Below are 16,935 nucleotides of genomic sequence, written 5' to 3' on the forward strand. Positions count from 1 at the left end.
GCCAGATGGGCACCAGGCCACAGTTGGTTGAATATGGCTGGCATTGAAAAGACGCCGCCGTTGTCTCACGTCGCGCAGGTGGCTCGACCAAGGTCGATCTCGAGCCAAGCAATTTGCAGATCCCTCGGAGCGGAAGTCGCCCGACCGTGCTCGGCTGCCGCGAATCGTCAAAACTGATTCAAATTTTTTTATTTTTTTTTCAGATGGTCCTGGCGGCGGCGACTGCGCCTGTTTCACCACCCGCCAGCCAGTTTCGCATCGGGGTCTGCGCTCGAAATCCCGTGGGCACTCTGCCTGTACACTGCATAGAGGCGCCTGCGTAGCGTCAGGGCGGGTCGGATTCGGCGAGGCAAGCTGTCAGTTTGAGCATCAAATCCATTTGGCGCCCAAAGGCCTCGCTGCAGATCGGACCAAGCTGTCGAAAGCGGACACGAATTGCTGCCAATGTACCATCCTCGCCGCCTCTTCGGCGCTCGAACCTTTTCGCTGCGCCAACCCAACAAATGCTGTCGGCCACGACACACAAACAAGCAAGCAAGACGCACACACTCCGCTCATCCTGTCACTCCGCGGCCAAGTCGGTCAAGTTGTCCTGGCCGTTGCGCGGTACTGAGCTGTAGACTGGCGACAAAGCTTACTGTTCGGGGCGCTAAGACTTGGCGGTGTGACATGGGCGGCAAGATGCGTCGAGTTCCGGACTAACCTACTCTTAAATGCTACCGGATGCAAAAGGTACGAGGCATGTCGGCGATCCCTGAGCGAGCCTCATCTGGCAGGGATGCAGACGTGCTTTTCTCCGCCTGCAAAACCAGGCCATGCGCCTGACGGCGCTGCAAACTACGCTGAGCCACTCTCGCTCTCGCGCCGTTTGCCTCGTCTCCGCCAAAGCCACTTCTGCCACGTCTTGCCTGAAACAGGCCATCCACAGTTTCCGAGACAGACGCGATCTCGACTTGGACAGCCTGTCACCTTCCGCACCAGGAACAGACCCTGCCCTCTTGTTTCCTCCTCCTTTCTTCTCCGGTGGACGTCGGCGTTCAAAGTCCGCACATGTGCGCATAAGCTTAGCGCCGCCCGCCATGCTCAGCCGCCATCTCGGCAACTCACTCTCTGAGACCTTGGCGATGCGCCTGTCAAGCCATTGATCACCGATGGTGCCCGGAGACACCAAGGCGAATTGCCTCTCCCTATCCCTCGCCCATCAAGCGCCCTGGCGCCCAGCCAGGGTTTCAAGGTGCGCCGCTACCAGGAACGACGCCCTATCATGTTTTCGCTCTGCTCTCTGCGCTCTACAATTGTTCACCTCTAGGCTGTCCGATATATATCTAGGTCTCCATACTCCGCCCTCCCACTCTTGTAGTTCCCCCTTCTCCACCCATACCATCGCCTCGACCTCGCTCACGCCGACCCGGATCCTCTCGAAGAGCTGGCATCTCTGGAGCATCCACCGCACAGGTCTTCCCCTTCTGCACACTACCGCCGCCATCGTGATCCCCTGCTGGACAGGTGTTCAATCGTCGACCACAACAGCTCAATCATCACCATGCAGGCCCCTAAGCAGATCGACACCGGCTTCGGCTCCTGCCTTGCACCCATCGACCTCGAGGCCGCTCACCTGGCTGCTGAGCGCCTCCACCACCTTTGCATCAACCCTCCGCTCCCGCAGTATCCTGCTGGATCTTCGCACGGTGATGGCTTCCACCGCACCAACTTCACCATGCCCATCGCCTACCCGCGCGCCACCTACTCCGCACCTCTTGCCGGTGGCGAGTCGCTTTCGGAGCTGCTCCCGGGCACGCACGAGGTGCTCTCTCAAAATGCTCGTGCCGTCGATGCCTGCCATTTCGTTCCCGTCAAGGTGGAGCCCACGCCAGGCCTCTACACTCCCTTTGTACGCGGAGGAACCGACCCTAAGCAGCTGCGTAAGCGCCGCGTCCTTGTCGTCGAGCGCCTCGTTCCGAAGCGCGCGCCCAAGAACCCGGATGCCAAGATCCTCATCCTCACACACGGCCTCGGTTTCTCCAAGGAGTGCTACATCCCCATCATCGACGAGCTTCTGCGAACCAAGCCCAACGAGATCGAGGAGATTTGGATGATTGACACGCTCGGCCACGGCATGTCGGCCGTGGTCAACCGACAGCTGGACGACCCCAGCCCACTCGAATTCAGCGATCGCTGCATCGATGGCAACGATCTCGCTCGTGACATCCTGCAGTTCATCTGCTGCTTTATGCCATCGACGCCTACCACCACGCCTGTCGAGCCGTCGCGCACGCTCGACTTCCACCTCCCACGCTTGCCGCGCAAGAAGCTGGTGGGCATCGGCCACTCTTTCGGAGGCTCTGCACTGATGCAGGCCTCGTACCACTTTCCGGACCTCTTTGACTCGGTCTCGCTTCTCGAGAGCATTCTGTCAACTTTCGAGTCGGCGGATCGCATCCACGCTGTACCTCTGGCTAGGTATACGCTGCTCAAGAAGGACCGTTGGGAGTCGCGCGAAGAGGCCCGCCAGGAGGCGGACAGCGACAAGCACATGAGGCTCTGGCATCCATCGACGCGCGATGCATTCGCAGCAGGAATGCTCACCGAGTCGCTCACTCATCCTGGCACTGTCGAACGCAGCGCCGACAAGGTGGCCGAAGCGCTCTCGATCCGTGGCAACCGACCCGGGATGCAGCTGTCGCAATACCTTCACTGCCTGCCCGCTCGCCTGCCGGTTCTGTTTGTATCGGCGCACAAGCCGCTGCTACTTCCGCTCGAGGAGATCTTCCACACAGCCCAGGGCATCCCCAACCTGCACTTTGAGGTCATGACTGGCACCCACAACCTTCCCCACGAGCGACCCATCGAGATCGCTCATCGCATCATCCGCTTTTGGCGCGAGACCGACGTCTCGATGCCCTTCTTCCGCGAATGCCGTCTGTAACGGGCTACCCTTTCGTCCCTCTCCTTCACCAGCATTCCACCGTCACGGTCCCCACTCGCTTGCAGCATCTGCAAGCACCAATCCTTCCTTTGGACAATCACTCTCTTTTCCCTGGATCACCCAGTCACCGTTGTGTATTGATAGACTTAGACTCATTGGGCATTATATGTACATCTTTCCTCTTATGGCTTCTCCTGACTGCACTCTGAAGATTCACTGCGACGAGATCGAGCATCAAATGAGTTGCTTATGAGCAAGAGGTTCGTATGGGTGTCTGGACGGTCAGGGTTTTGTATCCGCGGAAATCTTCAAGATATTCAGCCATGAAAAAGCCTCGAAAAGGGGGGTCGGAAATTCCGTGCTCGGCATACGGGCAACGCGATTCCGCTTTCGGCAATCCGCGCTGCAGATTCCGCGGGAGTCTCGAGCCGGCCTCCACCTTCCGGTGCGGGTGTTGGATCCCTGAAGGGCGGCGACGGGACCGTCCGCAACCTGATCGGAGCCAGGTGTGTGTCGCCCCTTGACGATCGACCACCAAGACGACGACGGCAGGCGCGCTCTCATCCATTGCTTCATCCTTTGCGGGTTTATTCGTTCCCTGCTTCTCGGACCGTCGCTCGCTCTCACGACCCGGCTCTCTCAGCAAGAAGAGGAGCGCTCAGCAAGAAGAGGAGCGCGGTTTCGACTTCGACAAAGGCCAACGACTCATCATGGCGGTGACGGCTCAGCGTCTTTCAGCTTTTGCATGGCATGTTGTGGCGCTGTCCTCGTGCATCTACGGCTTTAAGTCGCTCGAAGTTCTGCCCGAGCTGCTCGGCGTCAGCATGGAGGAAGAATACGGAGGTATGCATGAGAGCCCGCAACTTTTGCGATTCTGTTAGCACGGGGCGCTAGATGCAGAGGTGTTGACTTTTGACTCGTTCCTGGTCTTTCGCTCTTAAGGGTTCATGCAATTTCTGACCATGTGCGGTCTCACTGGTACGGCAATCACGATGGTCCTGGCCACCATACAGGACATCGTCGGAACACCAGAAGGTACGTATCGCTGATGAGCTTTGAGCCTCGAGAATGAGATTATGCTGAGGAATCTCACTGACCACACTCTTTCTTGACATTGTCGTAGCGCTGAGCTGGACCAAGGACCTCGCCATGGCCGCCTCACTGCCGACCGAGACGATGATCACCATTCTGTACTGGTCGATCGTGGTGATCAATAAGGATCTTTTGATGCAGCCCAAGAAGGTGATGGACCCGCACAATCCTGGCCAGGTGCTTCGCGAAGAAACGGTGTCGGTGCCGTTCTCGATCGATGCAAGCTTGCACGCCTTTCCTGGCGTATTCTTGCTGGTCGACTTTTTCTTGTTTAGCCGACCGCTACCCAAGTCCATCCCGATCGTTGCCGTGGCGGCAACGGTTACCGTCAGCTATGCGTGAGTGGGAGGCCTAGATCGCGTGGCTTGTCGGATGCTGAAGAGTTACTGACCAATCCAATTCGCTCGATCCGTGCCGGCCATCGCTGGTGCCTGTTATGCAGTCTTTGGGCAGGAAAGTGTGCCGAGATGAATGGCCACTATCCGTACCCTTTGCTGGACGTTCTCAGTGATGCGCAGCGCTTCGCTTTCTACAGTGTCGCTGGGCTTGCGGCGTGCGGCACTGGTGCCGCGGTCGTTCGACTTCAAGCTCGCTTCAAGGGTCGAAGCGGTAGCAAGCCGAAGCGCCAGTAGAAGCTCGATGCCCAGTCTGCTTCAAGTCTCACCAAGCTCTAGCCCGCTTGTGTGGCTGGGCTAAGATTGACGATATACGACGCCCATTTGGCTTTCATGTAAGCGTACGAGCGAGTTCATCTGAACCTCAATATGACGATGAGAGCCGGCGCAGTGGCTTGGGCGTGACCGAGGCTGCCAGTGCGATGAGAAGGTCCAGATCGGGGCACCGATCTGGCCTCGCGTTATCAGCTGGAAGACGCGCGACGAGAAGCATGCAGGTGCATGCATGCATGCCACCTGCGTCCAGCCAAAAAAGAAAGTTGGCAGGCAGCAGCCGCGAAACTGTCGGTCAAGTCGAAGAATTTCGGTCAAGTCGGGTCAGGCCGATGATTCGACTCTGCGGCGGTGAGGCTTCTCCAACGGCGTGTTCTCCTGCGTGCCCACGACGGAGCTGCCGTCTGCCGTTTGCCGGCGCACCTGCCTCCGAGCCAATCTACGTGGACGCTGCAGCTTGAGCTCGAGCGGCGATGCAGGCTTTGGCAAGCGCCGAGCTCGTGTGATCTGGGCTCCCCTACGAGCCTTAGCGAATACGCCATCCCCAGGCCAAATTGCACGCAGACGCGCTAAGATGGCGTGCTTCCTGCCGAAGCATTTCTTGACATGAGCAGCAGCGCCCATTTCACGTTCACGCTTTGCTGGCCCTGCATGAATCCCACCCTCCGCAACACGCAACACGCAACAAGCAGCAAGCAGCAAGCATGTATGTCCCCACCGCTTCCGCCGCCGCCGTCTTCCAGTCAATCTCAGCCAGCTGACCGAGCTGGCAGGGTTGCACGCATGCCTTGAATAGAACCCATCTCGCTCCTATGTTCGCCCTCCACCACCTCCGTCGTATATGTAGCTTGTGTGTGGGCGATACATCTTTGCTCATTCTAACGACAACCTAGGACTGTTCATCCACGCCAGCGCTCGAGCATCATGCCGGTACAAGACTCGCACGCCTTTGGCGCCGCTGGCTATTCGAATGGGCACGCAAACGGCCCAAACGGCCATGCGAACGCCCATGCAAACGGACATGCGAACGGCGCCAACGGTCACGCCGTCAACGGGCATGCAAATGGAGCCTACACCCAGGCCACCGCCTCGACGTCCACAAGCAGGCCCAATGTCCTTTTCGTCATGGCCGACCAGCTCGCGGCTCCTCAGCTGCGAATGTACAACGAAAACTCGCAGATCCTCACGCCCAACCTCGACCGCCTTGCTCGCGACGCAGTCGTCCTCGACTCGGCCTACTGCAACTCGCCCCTTTGCGCCCCTTCGCGCATGGCTCTCGTCACCGGTCAGCTCCCATCCAAGATCGGCTCGTACGACAATGCCGCTTCTATTAGCTCGGACCTCCCCACCTACGCCCACTACCTCCGCTCCGCCGGATACGAGACCATCCTCGCCGGCAAGATGCACTTTATTGGCGATCAGCTCCACGGCTTTGAGAAGCGTCTCACCGCCGACATCTATCCCGGCGACTACGGATGGGCTGTCAACTGGGACGAGCCCGACCGAAGGCTCGAGTGGTACCACAACGCCTCCAGCATCCTCCAGGCTGGCCCCTGTGTCCGTTCAAACCAGATGGACTACGACGAAGAGGTCCTCTACAAGTCGAACCAGTATCTCTTCGATTACGCTCGCCGTAGCGGCGGCGCAAGCTCGGCACGTCCATTTGCGCTCACTGTCAGCTTTACGCATCCTCACGACCCGTACACCATCGAGGAAGAGTTTTGGAATCTGTACGAAGGCGTCGATATCAACATGCCCGAAGTCGAGATCCACCCAGACAGACAGGACCCGCACTCGAAGCGCCTTCGCCACGTCTGCGACCTCGACGGCAGGCAATTCACCCCAGAGCAGATCAAGCGAGCCAAGCGCGCTTACTACGGCTCCGTTTCCTACGTCGACGCAAAGATCGGCCAGCTGCTAGCCACGCTCGACAAGTGCGGCCTGCGCGACAACACCATCATCGTCTTTAGCGGAGACCACGGAGACATGCTGGGCGAGCGTTCGCTCTGGTACAAGATGAGCTACTTTGAGAGCTCGGTCCGCGTGCCGCTCCTCTTCAATTATCCCAAGATGTTTTCGCCTCGCCGCGTCAAGGCCAACGTCTCGACCATGGACCTCTTGCCCACCTTTTGCGACATTGTCGGCATCCCGCTCCAACAGCAGCTGCCCCTCGACGGCATCAGCATGCTCCCGCATCTGCTCGGACGCACGGGTCACGACACCGTCATCGCCGAATACATGGGAGAAGGAACCGTCGCGCCTCTGTGCATGATTCGACGTGGTCCTTGGAAGTACATCATATGCCCCGCCGACCCTCCGCAGCTCTTCAATCTGGCTCATGATCCCAAGGAACTGGTCAATCTCGCTTCCGATCGCGATGCACTCGACGAAGCGACCCGAAAGGTGCTCGACGACTTTGAGCTCGAGGCGCTCAAGCGCTGGGACATGGCAAAGATCACCGAAGACGTCCTCACAGTCCAGCGACGCAGGCGCTTCGTCTTTTCCAGCCTCAAGCAGGGCGCGTGGACCTCTTGGGACTATCAGGTCCCCAACGACACTCAAAACATGTACATCCGCTCCCACATGGACCTGGATGATCTCGAGCGCATGGCTCGCTATCCGCCGGTCGATGAGTACGGCAACGTCATCTCTGCCCCCTCACTCGTTGGTCCTTCGTCTTTCACCAAGAGTCAACAAGTGTGAGGGCCCGCGTCCGCACAAGCAATCATAAATTCCTGCATACCCCCGCGCAGCATCTGTGATGGACGTTTTGACATTCGGCGAGAATCAATCCGTATCTGAGTCCTGGTCCTGGCAATACGTCGACGAGTAGAATGCGTTCCAATTCGAGCGCAACTGCTGCGCAGCCGCCTCTAGGCTGAGACTGTGCAAGTCGGCGAAGTATCGAGTCGCTTGCAGCAGGCATGCAGGCATGCGTCTCACCGTATGGTGATCGCTCTCCATCAGGGCACGTGTGCGATCAACACCGGCCAGGCACTCCTTCTGCAGGATCTGCTTTCGGTTGATTGTCGACGAAAAGCCGACGTAGACGTTGGCATGCTTCTTGGTGATCGACTTGACCACGTTGGTATCCATGGTGCACGAGTGCAGCGATAGCCGGATGGCGCCAAACGAGGCTAGATCGGTGTTGCGCAGGGACGAGAGCAGGTCGACGGTCAAGCCCGCTGCTTGGACCGAATGCAGCGAGATGTTGCGCTTGAAGCGCAGCGCGACCTCGATCTGGGCGCGCAGGATCGACATCTGATGGGCTTGCGGGGTCTTGAGCCTCGTCAACCTTGGTTGATCTGCGGTGTCCTCGGCTGTCTTCTGTGGATCGTAGTTCCAGGCTCTCCGCGGTATGCGAAAGGCACGGTCGATGCCGACCTCGCCCAGAAGCGCATTTGGGAAGCGCTCGAAGTTTTCTCCAATTGCCTGGCAGACGTCCTTCAACGAGACCGGATCCGGTAGATGATCCCACATGGAGTCAAGCTCGCTTTTGAGATCGCTGCGGTCGTCGGTCTGGCTGTCGCTCAAGCCAAACAGCTGATAGTAGTGGTTTCGCTTGCTTGGAGCAGGATCAGAGAGGGAGATCTGATGCGCAAACCACGGATGCCAGCCGAAGCACGGGATCACCTTCGAGGGGTGCCGTGAAGCTAGCTCGGCGACAAGGTCCTGGTCGCGTGCATTTGTCGACATACAGACAAGCTTCCCGACGGCAGAATCTTGGATCCGCCTCGAGAGCTCGTCGAGATTGGCTTCGGTGTACGCCGCGGGATCGTCCGTAGGGTGGCAGTGCGAATCGACGAACAGCTCTGCAAGCGCCTCTGGCGGCTCTTCAACCGTCAGGCCGGCCTGCATCGAAGTTTCTGAGCCGCCGGCGCACATTCTTGTCTTGTCGTCCTAGGACTGGGTGCTAGAGGCTGAATGCCAAAGATGGCGGTTGCGGGAATGTCTTCGGCCACCTGCAAAGCGCACGGCTGTATGCCTCCACCTGACTTTCCGAGCGCAACCGCATTTTCCGAGTTCCGAATCGAGCCATGAAAAGGCTGGCTCGACCACTGACTACGGTGTCTCTCAGCCACACCAATCCTTCTGCGACTGTTCTCGATAGGCCGACCAGGCGACGAGCCTCAAATGCACTTTGTTCAAAGCAATGCAACGCCAAGGCTGCCAATCTTCAGCGGCGCTTCGTTCGTCTGTTAATGTGTAGGAGTAACGTGGAAGGAGCGTCTGTTATCTTGGATAGAATTGCCGCTCAGCGATCGACATTGCAGCATCTTCGGAATGGATCGGCAGATGTCTTGCGAGTACTATGCCAGAAGAGCCGGATCCACGTAGACAAGCTCGTTGCGCCAGGCCGGCAGCTCCTCCGTGGGAAAGTATCCGTCCCGGCAGTTGTCAAAGCGTACTCGGGGCATCGAGTCAAAGTAGCCATCCCAGCGGGTCTGCAGTGCGCTGCTCAGATCTTGCACCTGTCCTTCGGGGAAGAGATTGTACCACAAGCGTCGGCAGAGACTGCCGTGACACGTCTTCAGATGGAGGAGAAGGGCATCCATGCGCGATGCAATCTTTTCGGCGTCGCTGCTCGTGCTGTTGAGGCTGCTGTAAAAAGCTAGCTGCCCGACAAGATTGTTCATCTGGTCCAAGTCCTTGGTCATGTCGTAGAGCTCTCGCTCTCCGGTACACCAGACGGTGTACGAAAGGTCGTGCTCGCCGTCCTTGACGCGAAGAGTTCTGTATTTCAAGATGACCGGACCTTCGCCCGAGTACTTGCCCTCGCCGTCCGTCTGCGAGACCCAAAACTCGCTCAGATGATGAGTGGCGGAACCGGACTTGCGGAAGCTGGTCTTGTCTCCCGCCCAGGCCATGACGCGTCCATCAAGGTCGTAGCTCGGCTGCGCCTGGGCCTTCTCCACGATGCTAGCCGTCAGGTCGATGTTGCTGTACACGGCGTCTTGCTTGCTGCCGCTGCTGATGCCAGGTCCGCGAATGTAGAGGGGGACTCGGATGTCTTCTTCGTAGCCGGTGGTCTTTCCTGGCTGGCGCCGATGCTCTCCGACAGAGTAGCCGTTGTCTGACGAGTAGATAAAGTAGGTATTGTCGAGGATGCCGAGCTGCTCTGCCTTGTCCATCACAGCACCGACCAGCTCGTCGACGGCTTGCAAGGAGCGCAAGCGGTCGCGGTACCATTCGTCAAGGTAGTCGACCACCGAGCTGTTCAGACGCGGGAGATCCCGGATGAAACCAGCACCGGAAGGATGGTCCGCGTTGAACGAGCTCTTTCGCGGCGCAACTTCGGTAGCAAACAAGTCTTTGTGTCGCTTTGCAGGTACTGGATTCGAGAAAACCGCCGAGCCATTGACGAACGTTGTCTCCGCGTGGGGTCCAATTGGTGCAATCCCAACGAAGAAAGGCTGACCTGAAGAAGCGGCTTCCTCCAAGTACTGCAGGCCGAAATCGCGGACGACGTCGGTGCTGTATTGACCCTCGTACTGCACCAGCTGCTGCCCGTCAATCGAGAAAGATGCATTGTTGTAGACGTAGGTGAACGGATCGTTGAGAATCGCGCTTCGATTGAAGCCAAGGACCGGGCTCGCCTGCCAGTTCTTGACCGTGTTTCCATTCATAAGCTTGCCCGTGTAGTAGGTGCTGTAGCCGGCCTCTTGAAGCCAGGTGGGAAGGTAGTCCCGACGGTAGCCTTGGGCGACAAAACGAGTCCAGCCGCCGTCTGTTTCGCGTTCGATCGGATCATCGAACCAAGCTGCTGTCAGCTTCAAGAGCACGAGATCAAGGACGAGTGTAGGTTAGAGGTCTTTCAATCACAGCAACTTACATGGCAGGGCTACGTTGGTCACGTTGTGTGAATGACCATGCTGGCCTCGGAGAAATCCCACCCTCGAAGGGCAGCAGATCGACATGGGAGTATAGAAGTGTGTGAAGTTGGTACCTTGGGAGGCAATTCTCTCGGTCAGCCTAGGCATGATGTGCGGGTTGGCCGTGGAAAAGTCTTGATCATCGACAATGATGTACACAAAATTGGGCTTGGCGGAAGATCTCCTTACCGCAGCCGATGCCGATCGAGCGCCTACGACAACGACCAGACATGCCAGGAGCAACCGCAAGCTTGATATTATGTTGAAAGACATGGCGGCGGGCCGTTGGTTGGTATGAGACCAGCTAGTTCCGAATCGTTGCAACGCAAGTGATGGCGGTGCCATCGATGGGACTGCTCCGGTCAGAATAGGTGCATATCCCGTTATTAATATGTCTCTTCAACAGCTTTGCTCGCATCCTTCCTAAACTTGTCGAGCCACACGCGAAAGCCGGACCACATGCAATGTGCAAAGCGAGCTAGAAGACCGGACTCGATGGCTCGCGGGGGGGTTCAGCGAGGGATCATGCGGTCCCACCTGTTCAGATGGCGCAATTGGAAGATTGAATGTTCTCGGAGTGGGGGCGGTGCGTGTGGGGAATTAGGTCCACAGCGGAAACACGAGAAGGGAAGCTCGCTTGCAAGAGCCGCACGCAACTTCGATGCCGCCTTTCGTGACAGGCTGCTGTCAGGCAAGGGGGCGGCCTCTCTGGAAGCACAATTCCGCGAATCGGGCAATGTGGGCGGTCATGTCGCTGCTACTTCTTCTTGACGATCGTCTCGCTCTTGAACTCCGCTGTCATCGGCTCGGAACGTCTTTTCCGACCCGAACAACGGCTCCGCAATCAAATGCACCTACACGATGATTGTCCAGCTTTCGGATCCAGCGCCGATACATCGGAACTCGAGTTGGAACCTCACGCCAAACTGACGCGGATTCGGAATCTCGAAGGATAGAACGTTAGCTTGGACCCTTGTTGAGTCCAAACGAATCGAGTCTCCCGCAGGCACCTCGCCAGTGCTTCTTGCCTGGTCTCTCCTCGAGCGAGATGCTCAGCACCCTACATCGGATCGCGGGGCAAGACTTGTCCTCGCTACCACCGGAGTTGCCGAGGGATTTTCTTCGCGCCGCGCACGGGCGTCTTCGGGCGAGGTGGACTTGCGACCTTTTGAATTGGCCCTTGAATGCTGGCAGGAGTCGAGGACTGCTCTAGAGACACGGCGCCGCAAGATGAGTTGCTTCATTTCCTCGACCGTCTGCCGCTTTATGAACGAAAAATTGCCAAGTTGTTGGCTGTTGGCATCCCTCAATGACAGCACAGCATCGTTGCTTGCCGTCAATCACTTGCACGACATGCTCCTCGACGTGCTGGGCAGCCAGCCATCGCTCTTCAAGTTGTACACGCAAATCGCCTTTGTCTTTGCGCTCGACGATGGGGCATCCAACAGACATCAGGTCGCAAGCGCTTTACGCCGCGGACTCGATAGCCTGGCTGCACAGTTGCCTTGGCTGCGTGGCAACGTTCGCAACGAGAACTCAAAACCGGGGTGCAGCGGATCCTATCGCATTGTCGAGTCTACAGAGATTCCGCTAGTCGTTGCAGATCTGCGGAAGGCTGGCAGCACCGTAACACTGAACGCCCTTCAAAGCACACAATATCCTTTCTCGTTGCTCGACGAGAGCCTCATCGCGCCGTGCATGACTTTGAACCTTCCTGGAAGCAAGATCGGTCTCGTCGCAGAGACAGGTCCCGTCCTCGCGCTCCAAGCCAACTTCATCACCGGCGGACTGATACTCACCGTGGCCGCGCAACACAACGTCATGGACATGGCTGGTATGGCGGCTGTCGTGACCTGGCTCTCGAGGGCATGCAATGGTACAAGTCTATCCGACGAGGAGCTTGTCATCGCGAACATCGACAAGAGCAAGATTTTGACTCTGCATGACGGTACATGGGAACCGAATCAGGCGTGGCTTGAACGCCTGCAAGCCAAGTCCGCAGCGCCTTTGTCGATTCCAACGGTCGCACCCGAAATCTGGTGGGGCTACGTCGCATTCTCGATCGAATCGGTTGCAGCTCTCAAGAGCATCGCGACAGACACCAAAGACACGGACATCAACTACATCAGCTCCGACGATGCAGTCTGCGCATTCATCTGGAAGCACCTGTCTCGTGCAAGAGCAGCGAGGATCGAGGCGAAGAGCGCAACGGTGTTTGCTCGTGCGGTCGATTTGCGGAGTCGTATGGCTGTGCCATTGACGTATCCAGGCACGCTGACCAACATGGCATACAGCGAATCTTTGCTCTACAGTATCAGCGAAGAGCCGCTCGGCAAGATTGCAGCCAAGCTGCGCAGCGAGCTCAACTCGCCGAAGCTGTCCGAGGATACTCGAGCCCTCGCCACCGTCCTCGACCGGCTCCAGGACAAAGGCAGCATCAACATAACGGCGCCTGTAGACCCGTCCACGGGCATCATGCTGAGTTCCTGGGCGTTTGCGAAGCTCGATCAGCTCGACTTTGGCATGGGTCTCGGCATGCCGCTCGCTGTCCGTCGTCCGGCCTTCACCCCCGTCGAGAGTCTGATGTACATCATGCCCAAGAGCCCATCACACGGCGCAGTCGTTGGCATGTGTCTTCGAGAAGAAGACTGGACGCAGCTGGAGCAAGATAGCGGGTGGATCGAGCATGCAATGTATTTGGGTTGAGCCGATCCGACAAGACCATACGGCAGCGCTCCAAGCGGCAGAGGTTGAGCGCAGCGATCGTCTTCACGACATGAACATTGCGACAGCGAACTATGAACCATCTACCCTGAAGCGTACACCTTGAACAGCGCGAGTGATCGCCGTCGCCGAGAAAGTATTCGAGAATGCATCCTGCAACATGGAACAGATGTCTAATGAAAGATTTGGTCACGGCGGTGGCACCAAAGGTCAAGCTCCAGGTCTGGCGGACCTGCCGATCAACAGGCTTCCGATGATGGTCAGCATTGGCGCATAACTCCAATGACCCCATTCACCCTTCCCGGCATGCCAACAGACCGCTCCGTCAGCAAATGCGACCATGCTCGCTGCCACACAGATCCAACCCAACGTCTTTGCCTCCCGTGCCCAAGCAGCAGCAATCATGGCCAAACCCATAAAAATATCTCTGACACCATACACGGTCATCAGATACTTGACGAGCGTCTTGTCAGCGGGTGCGAGGGGTGGTGCAAACTCGAAAAAGGTGAGAGCATTGTCTGGACGTAATATGGCATTGACGCCGAATCCAATGAAGATTGTCGCAAAGACACTGCTGCCGACCAAGAGCGTTGAGAGTCGCGACGATTCTGACATGTTGTGCAAATGCGTGCGCTAGATGGTGACGGGGGAGGGAGGGTGAGTCGAAGTGTCGTGCAGTGCTTCAATCGATACAACGAGGGTGCGGTGGGGTTGTTATACGGAGATGGGCTGGGCTCAACGTGCTGCGCAATGAATCCGACGGACGCAATGCCAAGAACGAGGCCTTGATCTATTCAGCTCAGCTTCGAACGCACAAGCCATCACTTTCGAAAATTGACGGCCAGCTCCGCGGATATCTGATTGTTTGTTCTTGGCGTCCCATTAGAGAGGTTTTGGCAGCAATGCGCGTGAGTCAAATTTGGCTCACAGCAGAAATTTGTTTTAGAAGATTTGGGACAAAATAGCCAAATTGCATTTTCATTTTCGCGTCATTTTTGAAGAATTTCAGGCTATGGAATCGAGTGGTTTGGTGAGGTAACTGCGTGTGTTCAAGTGGGCAACACACGTTTGTAGCCTGACTTGGAAAGTCTGTGTCGGACCTTGCGGGTTTGACGCGGTAATTTGAGTTGCGACCAAGAATTATTCTACAGACTGAGTCTGAAGGTCGTCGACGAGGGACCAGAGTTGCTATATCTCTAGGGTCGATCGTTGGCTTACCAAGGTTTGTAGTTAGCGCAGAGGTTGGGAGCAGAAGGCAAAGGTTTGTGGTGAACCTTCAAGATATCAGGCTGGTGAGACCAGTTGGGGAGAAAGAGTATTGTTCGGGGAGAAGGATTGTGATTCAATAAGAAGAGACAGGCGACGGAAGCTACTAAAGGAGAGTGTATATATGGGTTTGAGGCGAGTTAGTTGTCAGAGGTCTCGCGCCTGAGAAACCCAAAATCGGTGTACAAGGCTGTTTCGGCGATTCTTGAATGGGGAATCGGCGAGTGAGGTCGATCCAGCAATTCTCGGCTGACCGCTGTGAACACTCCGTTCAGAGGCAGCGCGGCACAATCTGAGTTGTCTTGAGTGTCGTAAGACGTTGTATGAGGACGCCTGACCTTGCACGAGTGCTCGTAATGCTTGGTCAGTCGTCGGATGGTACTGGTTGAGGTTCCAGGACCGCAGTGGAGGTACTGCCCACGGTGTAGGTGCCGTAGCGTCGATGGCGGTGTCGACGGCGTCTGAAGCGGTGATACAACACACACGCAAGTAGTAGCAACGCTCTGCGATTGCTACTGTGAGACGAACTGATGATAAAGGACAGTGATATACTGACGTATGAACGTATGGTAACGGATGTGTATAATAGAGTGGATGGGGCACAGCCCCATCGCACTTGCAAGATCGAAGCTATAAGTACTTCGCCCTCACCAGGAGGGCGGCGTGTGGCTAAGTGCCGTATCAAACGGCCTGGCTAGCACCTCATTGGTGCTGCGTGTGTCCGCCCACCTCCTTACACTACCCACCCTCTTGAGAGTTTTCCAGCAGATTTTGTATCGTTGGAAAGCTCTGACCTTGATCTTTATGCTCAGAAAAATTTGGGGCGTCTCACGCGCGCGTTTGGGTGCGGTGGAGGGAAATGTAGGTCCACGCGATGGATTTGGCTGGGGGCGTCGATGGGGAAGCTGAACTCATGGGGTTTGTTGCTGGTACAAGGTGCTCTATGGGCCTACTAGACGGTGTGCAAAAGCTCAACTCGGCAGCGCATGCGTAGCCCGCTCGAGAGCTGATACAAGTTTACTATGGTTGGCCCCGAAGCATTCGGGGCGCCCCGACCTGGTCGGGCGCGTCTTTTTTCGGCTCGGGGCTGTTAATAATTGGAAATTCCTGGCCTCGGGTTTCGGGCCTCACAAATTACGCGACCCACCAACACGGGCCCAGATTCGGAATTCGGGACCTGCCAGATGCACACTTTGGCAGGCACGGGCACTGGCACGGGCCACACCTTGGAGGACACGGGGTGCAATTGACCCAACAAAATACCACGCACGACGCGTTCGGGGCATCACCTACCGCACGGGGTCTACGGTAATCCGCAATAATCACCTTGACCCTGCTTGGACACTACGGGGCCACCGTTGCAACTTCGGGCTGCCCTACGGTTCGCTCCCGAACACCAAACAATGCATAATATGATAGTACAAGATGCGTATAGCAATAGTCATTAAGTGACCCTACGCTTGTTCATTAAGAAAATGGGGCGTGACAGGTTGGCCAAAGTAGGGTCGGAGGGTAGGGTCAGGGTAGGGTCGGAGAACTTTTTTTGAATTCTGGGGCATCCAATGGTGCACAGATGTGTGAAATCACAAGGAATGCGTGCATGCAAAGTTGCAGGGAGTGCAGAACAGATATGGCAGAGTAGGGTCAGAAGACGTGAGAAGATGGGCAAAACCAAAGGGGGGACCCTTGGAGCCCTGATCAGCAGAAAAAAGTGAGCCCAATTGACTTGGTCCAATAATGAGAATGGTTGCATATGGCTCCAAATGGCTGCATGCAGAGGCTTGGGAGCTGAGAATGCATGGTGATGTCATAGTAGGGTCAAACGTGTTGGGGTCAACCCTACCCTGTAGGGTTGGATGAATCTAACATGTCAATCACCCCTTTTGATGCTCAATACAGGGTTCTGAGGCCTTCTGCAGCTCCCTGAAGCCCTTTGGAGGCAAGTTGTGCATTGCCACCCAGGGTCAGGTAGGGTCGGCCATCAACCCTACGTGTAGGGTTTGACCAAACGCACATAATAAAGAGCCTTCAACTGACTTGCTATGTGATTTGAAGCGTATTGGTGGCAGCCTTGACTGCTTGGATGCTGCCTGTTGATCTGACAGAGTAGGGTCAGTCAACCCTACCTGGTGGGTGGGGTAGGGTTGGTTCACATGCGTATTGGGATGGGGGTAGATATATGTACATTGAAGTGAATTTGCTATATACATGGTAAAGGGGAAGAGTGGTGGTGTTACAGGAAGAGTGGTGGTGTTCTTATGGACAGATCAGGGTCAAGAGCGCTATCTACAGACAAACCTGGAACCGGAGCTAGAATAGGAGCCAGAATAGGAGCCAGAGAACAGATCACAGGAACAGGAGCTCATAGTGTTGAGACTGGGCAATG

The 16,935-nt window shown here is 56.7% G+C and overlaps 6 protein-coding genes across 6 annotated transcripts; 3 read left to right on the forward strand and 3 right to left on the reverse strand.

The window, feature by feature from the left end:
- Positions 1–1,543: 1,543 nt before the first annotated feature.
- Positions 1,544–4,650, forward strand: PAN0_012c4592 (uncharacterized protein; the record flags this gene model as incomplete). The annotated part of the gene is made up of 6 exons (XM_014800129.1): positions 1,544–2,918; positions 3,336–3,432; positions 3,570–3,769; positions 3,869–3,961; positions 4,050–4,356; positions 4,461–4,650. 6 exons carry the CDS (start codon positions 1,544–1,546, stop codon positions 4,648–4,650), a joined length of 2,262 nt encoding a protein of 753 aa, XP_014655615.1.
- Positions 4,651–5,610: 960 nt separating this feature from the next.
- PAN0_012c4593 (choline-sulfatase) lies at positions 5,611–7,389 on the forward strand (the record flags this gene model as incomplete). Its single annotated transcript, XM_014800130.1, has 1 exon — positions 5,611–7,389. The coding sequence occupies one exon, from the start codon at positions 5,611–5,613 to the stop codon at positions 7,387–7,389; it is 1,779 nt and encodes a 592-aa protein (XP_014655616.1).
- Positions 7,390–7,473: 84 nt separating this feature from the next.
- PAN0_012d4594 (DNAse family scn1) lies at positions 7,474–8,571 on the reverse strand (the record flags this gene model as incomplete). The annotated part of the gene is made up of 1 exon (XM_014800131.1): positions 7,474–8,571. One exon carries the CDS (start codon positions 8,569–8,571, stop codon positions 7,474–7,476), a length of 1,098 nt encoding a protein of 365 aa, XP_014655617.1.
- Positions 8,572–8,996: 425 nt separating this feature from the next.
- Positions 8,997–10,904, reverse strand: PAN0_012d4595 (arylsulfatase precursor; the record flags this gene model as incomplete). Its single annotated transcript, XM_014800132.1, has 2 exons — positions 8,997–10,450; positions 10,520–10,904. 2 exons carry the CDS (start codon positions 10,902–10,904, stop codon positions 8,997–8,999), a joined length of 1,839 nt encoding a protein of 612 aa, XP_014655618.1.
- Positions 10,905–11,789: 885 nt separating this feature from the next.
- PAN0_012c4596 (acetyltransferase) lies at positions 11,790–13,265 on the forward strand (the record flags this gene model as incomplete). The annotated part of the gene is made up of 1 exon (XM_014800133.1): positions 11,790–13,265. The coding sequence occupies one exon, from the start codon at positions 11,790–11,792 to the stop codon at positions 13,263–13,265; it is 1,476 nt and encodes a 491-aa protein (XP_014655619.1).
- A 228-nt stretch (positions 13,266–13,493) lies between these two features.
- On the reverse strand, positions 13,494–13,898 carry PAN0_012d4597 (uncharacterized protein; the record flags this gene model as incomplete). The annotated part of the gene is made up of 1 exon (XM_014800134.1): positions 13,494–13,898. One exon carries the CDS (start codon positions 13,896–13,898, stop codon positions 13,494–13,496), a length of 405 nt encoding a protein of 134 aa, XP_014655620.1.
- Positions 13,899–16,935: the final 3,037 nt, after the last annotated feature.

The sequence above is a fragment of the Moesziomyces antarcticus genome, assembly GCF_000747765.1.
Source record: "Moesziomyces antarcticus DNA, scaffold: scaffold_v10012, strain JCM 10317, whole genome shotgun sequence".
NCBI classification, from domain to species: domain Eukaryota; kingdom Fungi; phylum Basidiomycota; class Ustilaginomycetes; order Ustilaginales; family Ustilaginaceae; genus Moesziomyces; species Moesziomyces antarcticus.